This window comes from Mustela putorius, unplaced genomic scaffold, assembly GCF_011764305.1.
Source record: "Mustela putorius furo isolate JIRA1106 unplaced genomic scaffold, ASM1176430v1.1 tig00003962_pilon_pilon_pilon, whole genome shotgun sequence".
Taxonomy (NCBI): Eukaryota; Metazoa; Chordata; class Mammalia; order Carnivora; family Mustelidae; genus Mustela; species Mustela putorius.
Window position 1 is genome coordinate 11,514,526 of NW_025422106.1, and position 21,173 is coordinate 11,535,698.

Below are 21,173 nucleotides of genomic sequence, written 5' to 3' on the forward strand. Positions count from 1 at the left end.
CTATGAAATAAATAAATAAAATCTTTAAAAAAAAAAAAAAACTATGACTTCATAAAACCAAAAGAGATAGTAAAAGGACTGACTGTCAGGTTTTTTGTTTTTTTTGTTTTTAAAGTAAAGATTTTATTTTTTTATTTGAGAACTCAAGCAGGGTGAGCAGCAGAGGGAGAGGAAGAAGCAGACTCTCCACTGAGCAGGGAGCCTCATATTCGGCTGGAGGCAGACACAACCAACTGAGCCTCCCAGGCACGCCTTGCCAGTACATTTTTATTTCTACTTCCTGAGATATTCTTGTAGGTACTCAGATGCTTTAGAGGTTTAGGTTTCTGAATTCTGTTTTTGAGGTAATAAGTAAATTCTTTAAGTATGTAAAGGGTAAGAAAATATAGATAAATGCCTTTATAACTTGAAAAACTCAGTAGTTAATGGAATGTTTTTTTTTTCTTTACTCTTGGCATCACTCTTATCTAAAAATTAAAATTAATAAAGACAACCCAAAAGCATGTTAAGACTTAAATTTCTAAAATCAGAGTTCAAGGTTTTGTTTTGTTTTTTTTTTCTTTTATTTTCAGAAGTTGGGATATCTAAAGAGGAAGCCTTAGAAACTCTACAGATTTTAAGAAGAGAATGTCTTACAATTAAATCAAGATACACTGCTACAGCTGAGTCAGGCAAGAATTGTACAGCACTGGAACTTCTTGAGCAGGAGCATACCCAGAGCTTCATAATTACCTTCTGTTCAGCACTAGATAATATTCTTGGGGGTGGAATACCCTTAACCAAAACAACAGAAATTTGTGGTGTACCGGGTGTTGGAAAGACACAATTATGGTAAAGTAAAATGTTCTCTTCTTAAGGGTAGGCTTAATGACATTTTATGTAAGTAATAGAATATGGTGCTGTGGGTGTACATTCAGGAGCCCAAAAATGCATGTATGTGCTCTTAATTTTTTGTGTGTGTATGCTTGCACACACAAAAAAATCAGTTTACCATTTGTGTTACTTCAGTACTGCATCTTTGAATAGGTATAATTATTTTGGTATCCAAAAATGTTTCTTTTGCAACATTGTAATGTGATCATTAGGGTAAACAGGTGGTCTTCTATTTTATTATATTTTTATTACATACTATATATAACATAGTATAAAATATGAATGTTGTATTTATTATAATGTATTTTATATGTGTGTGTATTATAATACATATATTTATTGTATTTTTTTAATATTAATTCCTGAGGATATATTTGAAGGTAGGTTTAGTATGAGGAAGGGTTTCATTCCCAAAGACCTAAAAACCACTAAAAAAGTCCTTAATCATGGTTTTATGGGTACACCCTCCCCCTAATCCAAATATCAGTTGATTCACATATATTTGGAGCAGAAAGTTAGCCATATCTGTTGCCTAATGTGGTACGTAATGGGTGGTGATGTGGAGTTTGAAAACACTGCCTGAGATGATTATGATAATGATTTGGTCATTTAGCTTTCTCTTGACAGTATGCAGTTGGCAGTAGATGTGCAGATACCAGAATGTTTTGGAGGAGTGGAAGGTGAAGCAGTTTTTATTGATACTGAAGGAAGTTTTATGGTTGATAGAGTGGTAGACCTTGCTACTGCCTGCATTCAGCACCTTCACCTTACAGCAGAAACACATATGGGAGGGGGTAAGTTAGCAAGTGATCCTCTTTCTATATAATAAAAGTGATTAACATTCCTCTCAAGCCTCAGCAGGAAACCATTTGGAACGGGAATCTTAATGACTTGACAGTGTCCTGGTGTTAAACTCTCCGATCTTTCTTTTAGACTTAGAAATCCCACAACCTAGACTGACCTTTTCCCTTTTCTTCTTCTCTTATGGCCTTCACTGCTGCTGCTGCTGCTTCTCCTTCTTCTTTTTAAGATTTTATCTATGTATCTGAGAGAGAGAGCCAGAGCAAGCACGAGTGGAGGGAGGCGCAGAGGGAGAAGCAGATTCCCAGCTGAGCAGGGAACCAGAGGTGGGGCCTAGATCCCTGGACCCTGGCATCATGACCTGAGCTGAGCGCAGATACCCAGCTGAATGAGCCACCCAGGTTTCCCACTGAAGATAGCTTTGAAAAACCATGTTGGAAATATTTAGAACATTAAGGTGATTGACCTTAGGCGGTTCTGAGTAGAATGTAATTGACTTCATGACTGTGTTAAGTTTTTAAAATTTTTCTCATATGGAACTATTGTTTGATTTTTTTAAGAAAACATATAAAGGTAATTTCAATTTAAATAATTTAAATACTCAAAGGTATTTAACTTCTTGCTTTTTTTTTTAAATTTTTTTTTTTTAAAGATTCTATTTATTTATTTGACAGACAGAGATGATAAGTAGGCAGAGAGGCAGGCAGAGAGAGAGAGGAGGAGGAGGAAACAGGCTCCCTGCTGAGCAGAGAGCCCGATGTGGGGCTCCATCCCAGGACTCTAGGATCATGACCTGAGCCGAAGGCAGAGGCTTTAACCCACTGAGCCACCCAGGAACCCCAACTTCTTGCTTTTTTAACTACTTTTTAATTAAATGGTTTCTGGTTTGACTGTTTTAGTTTATTGTCCTGTCCTCATTCTTTAGTAATTTAAAAAAACAATACTTTTTGGGGCGCCTGAGTGGCTCAGTTGTTAAGCGTCTGCCTTCAACTCAGGTCATGATCTCAAGGTCCTGGGATTGAGCACCATGTGGGGCTTCCTGCTCAGCAGGGAGCCTGCTTCCCCTCTCCTGTTTACCCTGCTTATGTTCTCTCTCTCACTGTCTCTGTCAGATAAATAAACAAAATCTTTAAAAAAAAAACCCCAAAAAACAATACTTTTCATAAGATGCTTGTATTCCCTTTAAATGAATGTAATAGCTGGATATTTTAATTTTTATATGAGTACTTGGTGTCCTATTTATTTATTTATTTATTAAGATTTTATTTTATTTATTTGACAGAGAGAGAAATCACAAGTAGGCAGAGAGGCAGCCAGAGAGGGAGAAGCAGGCTCCCCGCTGAGCACAGAGCCTGATGTGGGGCTTGATCCCAGGACCCTGAGATCTTGACCTGAGCCGAAGGCAGAGGCTTAATCCACTGAGCCACCCAGGCACCCCTATTTTTATTTCTTAAAATATTTTATTTATTTGATAGAGAGAGAGAGCATGAGAGGGGAGAGGGTCAGAGGGAGAAGCAGACTCCCCACTGAGCAGGGAGCCCGATGTCGGACTTGATCCTTAGACTCCAGGATCATGATCTGAGCTGAAGGCAGTTGCTTAACCAACTGAGTCAGCCAGGCGCCCCTTTTTATTTTTTTTAGAGATTTAATTTATTTATTTGAGAGTGAGAGACAGAGTGAGCGAGCAAACAGGAGCAGTGGTAAGGGGTAGAGGAGAGGGAGAAGCCTCTGCAGGGAGCCCAATGCAGGACTCTACCCCAAGATCCTGGGATCATGACCTGAGCAGAAGGCATATGTTTTACCACCTAAGCCACCCAGGTACTCCTAGGTGTCCTTTTTAACTAATGACCAGTATATCTACTGAAAGGCCTTAAAACTACCCATGTCACAATGTGTATTTGTAATAGTGTCTTAAAACCTTACTGTGAATATTATAGGTGTGGCACTGGGTTATAAAGTGATTGCTGTGATTAATCTGTTATTTTTTGGTTAAAAATGGTTAAAAACGAACCTTTATATTTGTAATAGGCAGTGCTTTCTGAAATTTAGTTTCTTGTGTTGTTTTTTTTTTTAATGTTAAATCTTATTTATTTATTTATTTGAACAGAGAGAGATTACAAGTAGGCAGAGAGGCAGGCAGAGAGAGAGAGGAGAAAGCAGGCTCCCTGCCGAGCAGAGAGCCCGATGCGGGACTCGATCCCAGGACCCCGAGATCATGACCTGAGCCGAAGGCAGCGGCTTAACCCACTGAGCCACCTAGGCGCCCTTTTAATGTTAAATCTTAAGGACGTTTTAAAGTGCAATAATTTTAAACTGGCTTCTCTCTGTAATATGTATAAAACCAAACCATTTTTTCTTTTTAAGATTTATTTATTTATTTATATATTTGAGAGAGCACCAGCAAGGTGGTGCAGGGGGAGAGAATCTCAATCAGACTCCCTGCTGAGTGCAGAGCTGGATGCAGTACTCCATCTCTACACCCTGAGGTCATGACCTGAGCCGAAATTGAGTCGATGCTTAACCAACTGAGCCACTTAGGCACCCTGCCAAAATTTTTTTTTTTTTTTTTTAAGATCTTATTTATTTCTTTGACAGAGAGACAGAGATCATAGGTAGGCAGAGAAAGAGGGGAAAGCAGGTTCCCTGCTAAGCAGAGAGCCCTAGGGGCTCAATCCCAGGATGCTGGGGTCATGACCTGAGCCGAAGGCAGAGGCTTTAACCCACTGAGCCACCAAGGTGCCCCCAAAACTGGTTTTTTAAAAAATATATAATCTAGGGAGAATCTTACATTGTTTCTACTTAAATATCAAATTATGCTATAGTAATAATGGGAAAAAGTTATCATACGGGAAAAAGATGCTGCTTTTGAACATTTTCCCTTTAAACTCTTAATTTGCAATCCTAGTTAAAAAAAAAAAAAACAAGAAAAGAGAAACTCCATTATGTTACTTCTATTTAATGGAAGCAAATAACTAGAAATATGAAAAGGTAGGCTTTAAAACCCGAGTTGTATATGTGTATAAACAATTTCTAGATAGCCTAGCATATAAGGAAATAGTGGAGAAGGTGAAAATAAGAGGTCAAGAATTATGTAGGAGTAGTTTATAGTAATTTTGTTCTAATTTTTTTATCTTTGAATTAAAGTGAATAGTTCTCTTATTCACAGTGAAGCATTTTGTTACTCAAATGTATTGTTTTCCTACAATCACCAATATATCAAAACAAGTAAAACTGATTACTTTATTTAAAGATTGTTTTGTTTATTCTAGAGCACCCAAAAGCTTTGGAGGATTTCACTCTGGAAAATATTCTTTCCCATATTTACTATTTTCGTTGTCGTGACTATACAGAGCTGTTGGCACAAGTTTATCTCCTTCCAGACTTCCTTTCAGAACACTCAAAGGTATGGCTCAAACTACTGAAATACAGCTAACCTTTGGAATATCTTTGGAGGTGTTTGATTAGCTTGAAAAATAAGTATAGTGTGGCATAAGTCTGTTCAAAAACCTTTCTTCCTTGTCCTACAATTTACTTTTATACACATTTAACATATATTCATATATAATTTATGCCCAAAGTAAGAAATTGAAATAATATAGAAAGATGTTTTGTCTCTAGTAATGGTGGAATAGCTTCTGACAAACTATTTAGAAAGGTATAAAATGGAAAAACTTCCCTTCTACTGCTTCCTAGTATCTCTCCCTAAAGTTGACCACTATTCACTGTTTCTTTTGTGTCTTCTCAAAAAAATTTTTATACATGTTGCAATATTTATTTTTAGTATTTGTTAGTGCGATAATACTGTAATATGGTTTTGCACCTTCTGTTTTTGCTTAGTGTTTTGCATATCTTTCTGTATCATTACATGTGGATAAACCTTTACATTCGTTTTTTTTCAGCTACATATTATTTCATTTTAAGAAGGTGCTTTTGCTGTTGGTGGGAATGTAAAATGGTACAGTTGCCTCAAAAACAATGATATAGTGGTTCCTCAAAAAATTGAAAATAGGATTACCCTGTGGCCCAGCTATTCAACTTCTCTGTTTATCACCAAAAACATTGAAAGCAGGGTCTTGAAGAGATATTTGTAAACCTTTGTTCATAGCAGCATTATTCATATTGCCCAAAACGTGGAAGCAACCCAAGTGTCCATTGAATGGATAAGCAAAATGTGGTATACACATACAATGTAATAGTATTCATCTTTAAAAAGAAAAGAATTTCTGACATATGGTACAACTTGGATGAATCTTGAGGACATTATGTTAAATGAAATAAGCCAGTCAAAAAAAGATACACTGTATGATTCTACTTATATGAGGTGTGAAGAGTAGTTAGACTCAGACATAAAATAGAATGGTGGTTACAAGGCCCTGAGTGGAAGTGGAAAATGGGCAGTTATTTTTTAATGGAAATAGAATTTCAGCTTACAAGATGAATATTCTATGTATTCTACTACATAAAATTAGGGGGAAGAGATTCAGTACCTTAATTTGTTTAATCCTCTTCTTATTGGTGGTCCTTTTAGATACTATTAACAATGGTTTGAAGATAATCCCTACATCCAAGGAGACAATCCTTGGGGTACATTTGTAAGTATGTTTATGGGATAAACTCTTTTTTTTTTTTTTTTTTTAAGATTTTATTATTTGAGAGAGAAAGAGAAAGTGAACATGAGCTGGGGAAGAGCAGAGGGAGAGGGACTCCCCTTGAGCACTGATCGGGGCTCCGTCCCAGGACCTGAGTTCATGACCTGAGCTGAAGTCAGATGCTTAACCAACTGAGCCATCCAGGTGTACCTGTTTATGGTATAAGTTCTAAGTATTAGAATTATATTAAAGAGTATGTGAATGTTTAATCTTTTTTTTTTTTTTTAATTTGACAGACAGAAATCACAAGTAGGCAGAGAGAGAGGAGGAAGCAGGCTCCCCGCTGAGCAGAGAGCCCAATGTGGGGCTTGATCTCAGGACCCTGGGATCATGACCTGAGCCACCCAGGTGCCCCGTGAATGTTTAATCTTGATAAATATTACACATGACAGAGACTGTCTTTGACCAAACTTTAGTAAGCCTCCTCTGAGACTTTTTTTTTTAAAGATTTTATTTGACAGAGAGATCACAAGTAGACAGAGAGGCAGGCAGAGAGAGAGGGGGAAGCAGGGATTGATCCCAGGACCCTGGGATCATGACCTGACCTGAGCTGATGGCAGAGGCTTAACCCACTGAGCCACCCAGGTGCCCCAATTTTTTTTTTTCTTTTTTTGGTTAAACACAAATTGCCCTTCAAAAAGGTTGTGCCAGTGGCTGAAAAAATAAGATGGAACTATATGTTGACTACAAAAAACCCACTTTAAGGGTGCCTGGCTGGCTCAGTCATATTGAAGTGTGTGACTTTTTTTTTTTTTAGAAAGAGTGTGAGTGCAAGGGGCAAAGGGAGAAAGAGAATCGAACCACATCAGGCACTGGGTGTGGAGCCTGCTTAAGATTCTCTTTCTCCCTCTGTCCCTTGCATGCATGTGCATGCTTGTGCTCTCTTCCAAATAAATAAATAGTTAAAAGGATACTCAGTATGCCAAGGTACCAAATTTTGGAGTAGCATGTCCTAAACTCCATCCAGTTTAATAGCTTTAGCTTTTTTTTTTTTTTTAAGATTTTATTTATTTCTCAGAGCGAGCGAGAGCGAGCACAGGCAGACAGAGTGGAAGGCAGAGTCAGACGGAGAATCAGGCTCCCTGCGGAGCAAGGAGCCCGATATGGGACTCAATCCCAGGACGCTGGGATCATGACCTGAGCCGAAGGCAGCTGCTTAACCAACTGAGCCACCCAGGCATCCCTAGCTTTAGCTTTTTAATTTGGACTTTGATCCATGTTGAGTTAATTTTTTTATACATAGTCTGAAGTAAGTGTCCAACTTCATTTTGTATGCAGACACCCAGTTGTTCCAGTACCATTTACTGAAAAAGACTATTCTTTCCCCCATTGAATGGGCTTGGCATCCGTTTCATTTGTTGAAAATCCGTTGACCATAGATGTGTGAGTTAATTTCTGGACTCTATTAATGTATATGTCTGTTCTTTGCCAGTATCACGTGGTTTTGATTAGTAGCTTCATAGTATATTCTGAAATTGGGACATGTGAGTCTTCCAACATTGTTATTTTCAAGACTGTTTTGGCTATTCAGGGCTTCTTGCAATTTCATCTGAATTCGATCCATATGAGTGAACTCGATCCACATTTCTGCAGAAATGTGGTTGGAATTTTGATAAAAGATTCTATTGAATCTGTGGATTTAACCATAAATTCTTAAAAAAGATTTTATTTTTAAGTACTCTTGACACCTAACATGGGGTTCAAACTCAATCCTGTGATAAGAGTCACATGCTCCACTCACTGAGCCAGCGAGGTGCCTCATAATTCAATTAAATTTAATTAATATACCACTATATTTCATATTTTCTACTTGATGAATTACTGGGTTGTAAATTTTGAAATAATTGTCCAGCATTTCTTTCGTCACTAGAAGAAAATGAGAATATAGAGCTGCTTTTTTTTTTTTGGCTTGCACATTTATTTATTCATCAAATATTTATTGAGAGTCCACTTTGGCCAAGCATTATTATATAAATCCTTTTAATATGCTGCAGGATTCCATTTGGTAGTATTTTGTTGAGGATTTTTGCATCTGCAATTGGTCTGTAGTTTTCTTTACCGTGATGTCTTTATCTAGCTTTGGTATCAGTATGATACTGGCTTCATAGAATGAATTCAGAAGTATTCCCTCTGTTTTTTGGAAAAGTTTGAGAAGAATTGGTATAGATTCTTTTTATTTATTTATTTGAGGAAGAGAGAGAGTGCACAAGCAAGGAGAGGAGCAGAGGGAGAGGGAGAAACAGACTCCTTGCTAAGCAGTTTGCCTGATCTGGGGCTTGGGACTCTGTCCCAGGACCCTGGGATCATGACCCAAGCCAAAGGCAGATGCTTAGCTGACTGAGCCATGCAGGCATTCCTAGTGTAAATTCTTTAAATGTTTTATAAAATTTGCTAGTGAAGGGGCATGTCACTCTTGATCTCATGGTCATGAATTCAAGCCGTACATTGGAGGTAGAGTCTACTTAAAAAAAATTCCCCAGTGAAGTTCTCTGGTCCTGGTCTTTTTTTTTTTTTTACTGTTGGAAGGCTTTTGAATACTGATTCAATTCTTTCCATTGTTACAGATCCATTCACATTTTCTGTTTCTTCTTCAGTCAGTTTTGATAGTTTGTGTATTTCACCGAATTTGTTCATTTTACCCAGGTTATCTAATTTTTTTGCATATGAATGTTCTTTACATTTTGTTTTTATTTCTATAAAGTTGGTATAATGTCCTCATTTTCATTCCTGATTTGAGTAATTTGAGTCATTTCTCTCTCTCTTTTTAAAAAGGATTTATTTGTTTGAAAGAGAGAGAGGGAGAAAGGGTGGGTGCGAGCAGGGGGAGGGGCAGAGGGAGAGGAGAGAATCTCAAGCAGATTCTCTGTTGAGTGGAGAGCCTGGAGTCTAGAGCCCAATAGGGGTCTCAGTCCCTCAATCATGAGATCATGACCTGAGCCGAAATCAGGAGTACATGCTTAACCGACTGAGCTATCCAGCTGCCCAAGTCTTTTTCTCTTAGTTTAAAGGTCAGTTTTGTTGATCTTTTCAAAGAATCAACTTTGGATTTTATCCATTTTCCCCATTGTTTCTTTCTTGTTTTGATTATTGCTACTGATTTTTTTTTTTTTAAGATTTTATTTATTTGACACAGCTAGTGAGAAGAGGGAACACAAGGACAGAGAGCTGGAGAGGAAGAAGGAGGTCCCCTGCTGAGTAGGGAGCCTGATGTGGGGCTCTATTCCAGGACTCCAGGATCATGACCTGAGCCGAAGGCAGATGCCCAGTGACTGAGTGACCTAGGCACCCCTGTCTCCACTTAGTTTTTAATTACTTCTTTTATTTTGCCTTCTTTGAGTTTAGTTTGCTCTTCTTTTTTCTAGTTCCTGAAGGTACAAGTTTTAGATATTGAGACCGACTGATCTTTCTTTCAAAATATAGTTGTTTAGAGCTCTACATTTCCTATGGAGCACTACTTACACTGTATTTTATAAGTTGGTATGTTGTGTTTTTATATTCATTTTTTTTAATTTTTTTTAAGGTTTTATTTATTTATTTGTCAGGGATAGAGGGAGAGAGAGTGAGCGAGCATAGGCAGACAGAGAGGCAGGCAGAGGCAGAGGCAGAGGGAGAAGCAGGCTCCCTGCCAAGCAAGGAGCCCGATGTGGGACTCGATCCCAGGACACTGGGATCATGACCTGAGCCGAAGGCAGCTGCTTAACCAACTGAGCCACCCAGGCGTCCCTATATTCATTCATTTTTAAGTATTTTCTAATTTTCATTGTAATGTCTACTTTGACTCATTCATTTAGAATGTGTTGTTTAGGGTTTCCTGGCTGGCTTAGTTGATAAGAGCATCTGACTCTTGATCTCAGAGTTGTTGTTGTTGTTATTTCTTTTGTTGTTGTTATTTGGGGTTTTTTTGGTTTGTTTTTTAAAGTTTGTTTAAGTAATCTCTATACCCAATGTGAGACTTGAACTCATGATCCCAAGATCAAGAGTCACATGCTCTTCTGACTGAGCCAGCCAGGTGCTCTTGGGGTCTTGAGTTTGAGCCCCATGTTGGGTATAGAGATTACTTTAAAAAAAAAAAAAAGTGTGCTGTTTAATTTCCACATATCTATGAATTTTCCAAATTTCCTTCTGATGCTGGTTTCTAATTCTGTTCCAAGAATTATTCTATATATGATTCCATATATAGATTATTCCGGAGAAATATTCTATATATGATTCCATGTTTGTACATTTATTGAGACTTATTTTGTTGCCCAACACTTAGGTCTATCCAGGAAAATGTTCCATGTGCACTTGAGAAGAATGTATATTCTGCTCTTAAACTCTATTTTTTTTTTTTAAAGATTTTATTTATTTATTTGACAGAGAGAAATCACAAGTAGATGGAGAGGCAGGCAGAGAGAGAGAGGGAAGCAGGCTCTCTGCTGAGCAGAGTCCGATGCGGGACTCGATCCCAGGACTCTGAGATCATGACCTGAGCCGAAGGCAGCGGCTTAACCCACTGAGCCACCCAGGCGCCCCTGTATATTCTGCTCTTGAGTGGAGCATTTTATATATCTGTTTCTTTTCTTTTCTTTTAAGATTTTATTTATTTATTTGACACAGAGAGAGAGGGAACACAAGCAGGGGGAGTGGGATAGGGAGAAGCAGGCTTCCCTGCTCAGTGGGGCTGGGCTCAATCCCAGGATCCTGGGATCATGACCTGAGCTGAAGGCAGACACTTAACAACTGAACCACCCAGGCGCCCCTCTTTTTCTTTTTTATGGGTCAACCTTTATTGGTGAGCAGAGAGGTGGTGGGTTAGTCAGGATGCTGGGGAGCAACTGGGAGGAGGTTATGCAGTTGCTATCACAGCATATAATTGCTGTATCTTCTTGATGAATTGAGCCTTTTATTATTATACACTTTTCATATTATATAAATTATTTATTTTTACCCTTCTTCATCTCTTGTAACAAGTTTTCACTTGAAGTCTCTTTTGTCTGATATTACTATAGCCACTACAGCTCTATTCAGGTTACTGTTTGCAAGGGAATATCTTTTTCCATCCTTACACTCTTATTTGTATCTTTGTTTTGTTTTTAAGTTTTATTTATTCAAGTAATATTTATACCCAGTGTGGGGCTGAGACTCACTACCCCGAGATCAAGAGTTGCGTGCTCCTCCAATTGAGCTAGCCATGTGCTCCATTGGTTTGTATCTTTGGATCTAAACTGAGTCTCTCGTAGAAAGTCTATAATTAGATCTTTTTAAAAAGTCCGTTCTATGCCTAAATCTCTGACTTAGGATAATTCAACTTACAAGTTATTTTATTTTATTTTATTTATGATATATTAAGATTTTATTTGGCAGAGAGAGATAGAGTGCATACACAAGCAGGCGGAGCAACAGAGGGAGAGGGAGAAGCAGGCTTCCCGCTGAGCAGAGAACCTGATGCAGGGTTCAATCCCAGTTCCCTGGGATCATGACCTGGGGATCATAAGCTGAAATCAGATGTTTAATCCACTGAGCCATGTGGGCGCCCTAAGTTTTTAATTTTATAATGGTGCAAAAGTGATACATACTCAGTTAAAAGTGTACATTGAATTTTGATCTTTTCCTAGGCTAGTGATACTTGGTACCAGTATTCCCTCATGATGCTGGACAGTGGCAGTGGCCCACAGGTTTCAGTCAGCCATGCAATCATGAGGATAAACAAGCAATAGGCTTAGAACCATTCTGTACCGATATAACCATTCTGTTTTTTACTTTCAGTACAGTATTCAGTGAATTACATGAAATATTCAGTGCTTTATTATAAAATAGGTTTTTTGTTAGATGATTTGCCCAGATGTAGGCTAATGTGAGCTTTCTGAGTACATTTAAGTTAGGCTAGACTAAACTATGGTGTTTGATAGGTTAAGTGTATTAAATGCATTTTCAGCTTAATATTTTTGACTTGGTGTTGGTTTATTGGAATGTAGCCCTGATGTAAGTTGAGGAAGATCTGTATCTTATTCTCAATTTCTCCATTCCTGCTTTCTTTTTTGTTAGATATTTTCCATAGTACCATTTTGATTCCCTTCTCATTTCTTGTATCATATATTTTTTAGTTATTTTCTTAGTTGCTCTGGGGAATTAGAATTAACATCCTAATTTATAGCAGTCTAGTTTAAGTTAATACTAAATTAATTTCAACAGTATACAAAAACCTTGTTGCTGTATAGCTCCATTTATTCCCCTTTATGTTATTGTCACAGATTATATCTTTATACATTGTATGTCCATCAATATAGATTTATAATTATTTTTTAATAGTTGTTTTTTTTTTTTTCAAAGATTTTATTTATTTATTTGACAGAGAGAAATCACAAGTAGGCAGGCAGAGAGGCAGGCAGAGAGAGAGGAAGGGAAGCAGGCCCCCTGCTGAGCAGAGCCCGATGCGGGACTCGATCCCAGGACCCTGAGATCATGACCTGAGCCGAAGGCAGCGGCTTAACCCACTGAGCCACCCAGGCGTCCCAATAGTTGTTTTTTGAATATGTAAGAAAAGAAGAGGGGTTACAAACTGAAAGTACATTAATGCTGAGTTTTAGATATGTAGTTACATTTACTGGTATTCTTTTTTTTTTTTTTTTAGATTTTATTTATTTATTTGACAGAGAGATCACAAGTAGGCAGAGAGGCTGGCAGAGAGTGAAGGGGAAACAGGCTCCCCACTGAGCAGAGAGCCTGATATGGGCCTCCATCTCAGGACCCCGAGATCATGACCTGAGCTGAAGGCAGAGGCTTAACTCACTGAGCCACCCAGGTGCCCCTACCGATATTCTTTATTTCTGTGTGTGGATTTGAGTTACTGTCTGATGTTTCATTTTCAGCCTGAAGGACTCTGTTTAGCATTTCTTTTACAATACATCTACTAGCAATGAATTCTCTAGCTGAATTATCTTTTTTTTAAATTTTTTTAGTAGGCTCCATGTTTGGCTTGGAGCCCAACATGGGGCTTGAATCATGACCCCAAGATCAAGACCTGTGCTGAAACCAATAGTCAGGTGCTCAACCAACTCTTAGACACCTTGGGACTGTCTTAATTTCTGCTTTATTTTTGAAGAATGCTTTTGCCAGATACACAGTTCTTGGTTGACAGTATTTTTTTCTTTCAGCAATGTGTATATATCATCTTATCACTTTCTGGCCTTTGGGAACCACTGAATGAATAATATATAAACGAATAAACACACACACACACACATATGATCTGTTTCTTCTTACCGCTTAATTGGTATACTGGTAAAGGTTTAGTGACTGGCTTTCCAAGAAAAAAGTGTATGCACATATATATATACATAAGTTTATTATAAATTTGCTGACATAAAAAATGTTTAGCACACCATTTACAAATAATAATAAAATGTGTAATATTCTTTATTGTAAATCTCTGTAGCCAACTGAGTGTTACAGAAAGTGTTCATTGTTTTTTTTATTGAGGTTAATTTCACATAGTAAGATTCACCATTTATTTATTTGTTAAGATTCCATTTATTTATTTGAGAGAGAGAGGACGCACACACACACACAAGTGGGAGGGGAATGGAGAGGGAGAAGCAGACTCCCTGCTGAGCATGGAGCAAGACTGACTGGTGGCTTGGCTCTACCCCAGGACCCCAAAACCATGACCCAAGCTGAAGGCAGATGCTTAACTGAGTGAGCTCACCCAGGTGCCTCCAAGATTTACCATTTAAAAGTGAACAATTCAGGGGCACCTGAGTGGCTCAGTGGTTAAGCATCTGCCTTCAGCTTGTGTCATGATCCTGTCCTGGGAGAGGATCCTGTATTGGGCTCCCTGCTTGGCAGGGAGTCTGCTTCTCCCTGTCCCACTCCCACTGCTTGTATGCATGCACTTGTCTCCCCCCCGCCTTTCTCGTTGTGTCAAATAAATAAATGAAAGCGAACAATTCAGTGCAGGTAATACATTCACAGTGTTGACAACCACTACCTCTAGTTCCAAAATGTTTTTATCACCCTGAAAGGAAACTCATACTCTTTAAGGAATTGCTCCCTTTCCTCCCTCCCTGCAAAGACCCTGGCAACCACCAATCTGTATTCTGTCTCTATGGATTTACCTATTTTGGGTATTGCATATAAAGGAAATCATACGATATGTGATCTTTTTGGCCTGGCTCTTTTACTGAGCATGATAGTTCAAAATTCATCTGCTTTGTAACTTGTATCTGTACTTTATTCTTTTTTATGGTTGGATAATAATCTCTTGTATGTATATATCATTTCTGTTTGTTTATCCTTTCTTCTGTTGATGGACATTTGGGTTCTTTCTACCTTTTGATTATTGTGAATTGTGGCTGCTATGAACATGTATGTATATACATTTGTTTTAGTACCAGTTTTTAGTTCTTTGGTGCATGTACTTAGAAGTGAAATTTCTGGGTCATGTGGTAATACTGTTTTTAATTTTTTGAAGGATCACTGAAATGTTTTTTCTAGTTGCCAGATAGTTTTACATTCTTACCACCAGCATATGTGAGGTTTTTCTTGAGGTTTTTCTTATGTCTCCATATCTGACCTATGGCAAAATCATGCTACCAATGAGCACTTGATTGCTGTCCAATTCAAAAGAAGTTGCACATCTTGTGACAAACAAGTACTGTTTTAACATGAACGCTGGTTGAAATTTTTATTTATGTTAAGTGTGATGAAAGTGAAACAACAAAGGTGTATTTTTAAAAAAATTTGCTACTAATTTGATAGACAATGAGAGAGAGAACACAAGCAGGGGAGTGGAAGAGGGAGAAGCAGGCTTCCCACTGGGCAGGAAGCCTGATGCAGGGCTCAATCCCAGGACTCCAGGATTGGGACCCGAAGGAAGGCAGATGCCCAAGGACTGTGCCACCCAGGTGCCTTGGTGTAATTTTTCTTTTTAATGATTTTATTTATTTATTTGTCAGGCAGAATTCACAAGTGGGCAGAGAGGCAGGCGGGGGAGGGAGGAGCAGGCTCCCTGCTGAGCAGAGAACCTGTTGTGGGGCTTGATCCCTGGAACGGGGGATCATGACCTGAGCCAAAGGCAGATGTTTAACCCACTGAGCCACCCAAGTGCCCCTAATGTATTTTTTTTTTTAATTCAAGTATAATTGATGTACAATATCCTGGTAGTTTCAGGTGCACATCATAGTGACTTGATATTTTTACACATTATGAAAGAATCCCCACAAGATGTCTAGTTACCATGTGTCACCATGCACAAAAGTATGTGTCTATTTTTTTATATGTGGGTTCTCTCGCTCCTAGAGGTTTTTTTGTTTTGTTTTGTTTTTTTTTTTTTTTTTTTTTAGTATTTTATTTATTTATTTGACAGAGATCACAAGTAGGCAGAGAGGCAGAGAGAAAGGAGGAAGCAGGCTCCCCAAGGAGCAGAGAGCCCGATGTGGGGCTTGATCCCAGGACCCTGGGATCATGACCTGAGCCGAAGGCAGAGGCTTAACCCACTGAGCCACCCAGGTGCCCCCTCCCCTTTTTAAAGATTTTATTTATTTACTTGATAGATAGAGATCATAAGTAGGCAAAGAGAGAGCAGGGAAGCAGGCTCATTGTTGAGCAGAGAGCCCGATGTGAGGCTCAGAGGGTTAACCCACTGAGCCGCCCAGGCGCCCCTCCTCGTAGAGGTTCTTATCCAGGACTCAGTTCTGTTGCCTCCCTTTTCATTGACTCCTTCCCTACACTAGTCTAAGTTAGCCTCCCTCTACTTTATCACCTACTTATTCATCATCATTTTATTTTATTTTTTATTTTATTTTTTTTTTTTTAAAGATTTTATTTATTTATTTGTCAGAGATAGAGCGCGAGTTAAAGCGAGCACAGGCAGACAGAGTGGAGGGCAGAGTCAGAGGGAGAAGCAGGCTCCCCGTGGAGCAAGGAGCCCGATGTGGGACTCGATCCCAGGACGCTGGGATCATGACCTGAGCCGAAGGCAGCTGCTTAACCAACTGAGCCACCCAGGCGTCCCTCATCATCATTTTATTCAATTTCGTTTCTTCATAACTCCTGTCATTATCAGAAATTATTTATGTGTTTGTTTACATGTTAATTGTCCTTTACTCCACTCCATAAACTCCAAGAAAGGAAGGACCTTTTCTATTGTTCCCTGCTGCCTGCAACAATGACTAACATATAGTAGGTATCTGTAAGCACATGCTGAATGAAGGAATGAATACTCTAAATAAAAGATACAAAAGTGGGTTACTTAGACATGGTGTTATCAAATCCTCTTCTTTAGTCTAATCCCTATTAGATAGAAAAATATATATAATCTTACAGGGTGGGTTTTTTGGTTTGTTTATATTTGGATTAGTTTCCAAATTCTGTTTGTTCTTGGATGTGAAGTCTATATATTACTCTAGCTTCACTTTAGGAGCCATTATTTGGATTATATTAGAAGTGAAACTGTCATGAAAGTGTTTATCATCTCTAAGTGAACCTTTTTGATTGGAATTCAGGACGACGCTGCCTTATGCTGAATTCTGTCTTATAGCAGATTCTATAATGATTAGTTGCCTTATATTTAAAATTAAGGAGAAAAAGTATACCAAGAATTTGAAGTTTTTTGTTTAATTTTTAATTTTTTATTAACATATTATGTATTACTAGCCCCAGGGGTATAGGTCTGTGAATTGCCAGGTTTATACACTTCATAGCACTCACCATTAGAATTTGAAGTTTTTGAAGATGATATAATAATTTAATATTTGAAGAGTTTTTTAAACATAAAAAATCTTGAAGGTAAAATTGAAATACTGAAGAATTTATTTTACTAAGACTTCAGAAGTCCTTTTTATTGGTGTAAAATGCCTCTGTAAAGATTGTGTATAGTGGTAAAGTATAAGAAAAATATTGCTTCTTCATGTTGAATTACTTTTTCAAGTTTATAAATTATCAAACCAGAGTACATTTTAACTTTTGGTGATTAATGCAGAAAGCGTTGGGTGAATAGATTTATTTTGGAGAGTTAGAAATAGAACTCTGGATTTTATAGATTTTTTTTTTTTGCAATGAACATGCTTTTGGGATGCCATTTCTTAAAATTTTATTTTAATACCAAACCTAATTTCATTATCTCTTCTGTATTTAGGTTCGATTAGTGATAGTGGATGGTATTGCTTTTCCTTTTCGTCATGACCTAGATGACCTAGCCCTTCGTACTCGATTACTAAATGGCCTAGCCCAGCAAATGATCAGCCTTGCAAATAGCCACAGATTAGCTGTAAGTATTATTAGCCAAGAGAATTATATAATAAAGTCAAGCTTGTATAAAATATTAATGTCTAGAAATAGCTAAATAGAATTTGACTAAAAGCACATAATACAGACAGAGTTTTGAATGTAGTTTTTGTTCGACTTTTAGGAAAAATTAATTCCAGTCATAAGTGTTGTGTATTAGTTTTTCTAGAATATAACAAGCATAATCAAGATACCATATTTTAAAATGGACTTGTTTGATAAAGAAATGGCCACCTTTGGTAATGGCAATGTTGGGTTTTATTTACCTAAATATATTTGTTGTTTTTCAGGTAAGCTCTTCTAATGTCCCCATTTTCTTTTACTCTGGGTCTTTTATTTTTACATGTTGTATGGCGCTAGCTTCAGCAGCACATATACTAAAATACATGTTGTGTAATCACAGACACAGAAGATAGAAAAATTACATAGTGTGAACAGCCTAGATGTTTGAAGGTAGAGGTAACTCTTCTAGATTTGAAATGTGAGGTTAGGTATAAAGATAAGTTGGAAGTGACAAGACAAAAAGGAGTGAGGTGACAACTTTTTTTTGTAACAAGCTTTTTTTTAACTGCCTGTTTGCCATCACTTTCCACTCTGCAACCCCATATCACCTCTCACACCAATACACACAGCTGTTCAGGAGGAAGATGGGAAAAGATCAAGCCACCTAACTTGATTTTCCTTAGAAAATTATAGTCCTTAGCATATACCTGTAATTCAGCCTAAGTACATAAAGAACTCCTTGATAAAATCATTTCAAAACATGTATCCTTTCTTTTGAGTTTTTAGATTTTTTTTTTTTTGCCATATACTGAAAAGCATAGTGTCCTGTGTTTGAATTATTTCTTGTATTAATTTGTAATTTAGCATTGTTAATATCAAGGAAGAGCCCCCAGTAGGGGGCACTCAAGACTAATGGGTTGCATAGTTCCTTAAGTTTTGTTTTGTTTGTTGAACAGAAATAGGTTTATTTTTTCTGATTAAAAAAGTAATGTAAACAGTAACATGGAATACTATGCAGTGTTTAAGAAGAGTAACGTAAATATACACATACTAACACAGAACAAGATATATCCAGATATACGATTAAGTGAAAAGATTCAAGGGGTGCTTGGATGGCTCAGTCATTGAGTGTCTGCCTTAAAGCTGTGGTCATGATCCCATTGTCCTAGGATCAAGCCTCCTGGCTCCAACGGGAGCCTCCTTCTCCCTCTGCAGCTCACCCATGCTTGTGTTCCTTCTCTTGCTCTCTTTCTCTGTCATAAATAAATAAAATCTTAAAAAAAAAAAAAGGTAAAAAGATTCAAGTTTCGTAACAGTGTATTTTATGTGATCCCACTTTTGAGAAAAGTAAAAATTTTATTTATGCATTATATTTATATATATCAACAAAAAGCTCTGAAAGGATCAAAGTGTTCCTAATAACTACTTCTAGGAGAAGGATTTTGTGGGGTTGAGGGCATACTTTTCCCTCTTTATAAATTCTTCTTAGCTTGATTTTTTTAAATTTCCCAGTTACCATATAAATACATTTACCATATAAATACATTTTATTATATAAATTCATAAATGCATATAAATACATTTCATAGTTTTCTATATACTTTCTGTAAAGGAAGTTCTAAACAATCAGAAATGTAGAAATTAAGTAAATTATCTGTTACCCAGAGATGATTACTCTTGAGTTTGGTGTACCTATTTTTCCAAACTTACTAAGTTTTTTTTCTTAATTTTAAAGTAATCTCTACACCCAACATGGGACTTGAACTCATAACCCTGAGATCAAAATTTGCATGCGCTACTGAGTCCCAATATAGAATAGTTTTTTAATCACCCCTCTCCCCCTATTATCTTTAAAGTTGGCTTCAGGTTTTCACCATTTAAAAAACTGCAGTTGAGATGGCTGGGTGGCTCAATTGAGTCCTGGGATCAAGTTCCAGGTAGGGCTCCTTGTTCTCCCTCTGCCTGACCCCCCCCCCCTGCTTGTGTTCTCCCTCTCTCTCTCTCTGACAAAGAAGTAAAATCTTTTAAAAATAAATAAATAAAGATAAAAAACTTTATATATGCTTTTTTGTCCATTTATCTAGTTTTTCCTGAAAGTATTGTCAAAGGGATATCTGTTTTTATTTACTTATTTTTTATTTTTGGTAGGGATATCTCTGTTTTTAAGTATTGGTATATATTATCAAATCACTCTCAGAAAGCATGTTCCAGAGAATGTTCTCTATAGCGGTAAATGGGAATTTTTGTTTTTCCACCTCTTTACCAATTTTGAGTCTTTTCAAGTTTTTGTCAAACTATGATAGAATCCTTTCAGAGATATATTAACTTGATTATTAGCAGAAATTTTTTTAACAGCTTTATTGAGATTTAACTAACATACCATAAAATTTAGCCTTTAAATGTGTATGATTCCATGGTTTGTAGTATATTTGCAGAGTTGTTCAACCATCATGTCTAATTTTAGAACATTTCTGTCACCCTAAAAAGAAATCCCATGCCCATTAGCCATCACTCCCCTTTGCAGCCTCTTGTCATCCCCTTAAGAACCCTTAGTCTGCTTTCTATCTGTGTGAGTTCATCTTTTCTGGATAGTTTATCTAAATAGAATTGTTCTATGCCTTTTATGTCTTGCTTCCTTAACTTAGCACAGTGTTTTCAAGATTCATCCATGTTTTAGCATATATTAATATCCTTTTTATGACTGATTAACTTTTTATTTTTTCAGTATATCATATTTTGTTTGTGTATCAGTTGAAGGACATTTGGGTAACAAATATTAAGGCAGAGAAGTTTCTAATTTAAAAGTGATTGTTACTTCACTGTTTTATTTATTTAAAAAAAATTTTTTTAAGACTATTTATTTGAAAGAGGTAGAGAGAGAGCACAAGTAGGCAGAGCAGCAGGCAGAGGGAGAGGGAGAGGCCTGATGTGAGGCCCGATCCCAGGACCCTGAGATTATGACCCAAGCCGAAGGAAGATGCTCAACCAACTGAGCTACCTAGGTGCCCCTACTTCATTATTTTAAAGATTCACTCTTTAATATGGTAAACCCAGTATTTTTGCAGTCGGCCTGTAATTCTTTTACAAGTAGTTGCCAAAAGTGCAAATTCTGATTTGGGGATGTTTAGCAGTTGGTAAACCGGTACATCTATGTACATTTTCCTCGAGAGGTGTAATGTATATCCCAGTTTCCCTCACTATCCAAAAGTAGAGCATTCTTTTTTTTTTTTTTTTTAAATATTTTATTTATTTATTTGACAGAGAGAAATCACAAGTAGATGGAGAGGCAGGCAGAGAGAGAGAGAGAGGGAAGCAGGCTCCCTGCTGAGCAGAGAGCCCGATGCGGGACTCGATCTCAGGACCCCGAGATCATGACCTGAGCCGAAGGCAGCGGCTTAACCCACTGAGCCACCCAGGCGCCCCCAAAAGTAGAGCATTCTAACAAAAACACATTTTGTAAGCCAAAAGGTATAAAGCAAAGAAGCAACTACCAGTAATTTATTTATTTATTTAAGATTTTATTTTTATTTATTTGACAGAGATGACAAGTAGGCAGAGAGGCAGGTAGAGAGAGGAGGAAGC

The 21,173-nt window shown here is 37.4% G+C and overlaps 1 protein-coding gene across 5 annotated transcripts in view; it reads left to right on the forward strand.

Moving 5' to 3' along the window:
• Nucleotides 1-21,173, forward strand: part of RAD51C (RAD51 paralog C) — a 39,978-nt gene that overhangs the window by 2,460 nt on the left and 16,345 nt on the right. For 4 of the 5 annotated variants that reach the window (XM_045069972.1, XM_045069971.1, XM_045069973.1 and 1 more), the window contains exons 2-5: nt 573-831; nt 1,501-1,667; nt 4,944-5,077; nt 17,440-17,571. In XM_045069972.1, coding sequence (XP_044925907.1) covers nt 573-831; nt 1,501-1,667; nt 4,944-5,077; nt 17,440-17,571 — 692 coding nt within the window. The remainder of the gene's footprint in view (nt 1-572; nt 832-1,500; nt 1,668-4,943; nt 5,078-17,439; nt 17,572-21,173) is intronic. The other variant, XM_045069974.1, reaches the window with a different exon arrangement.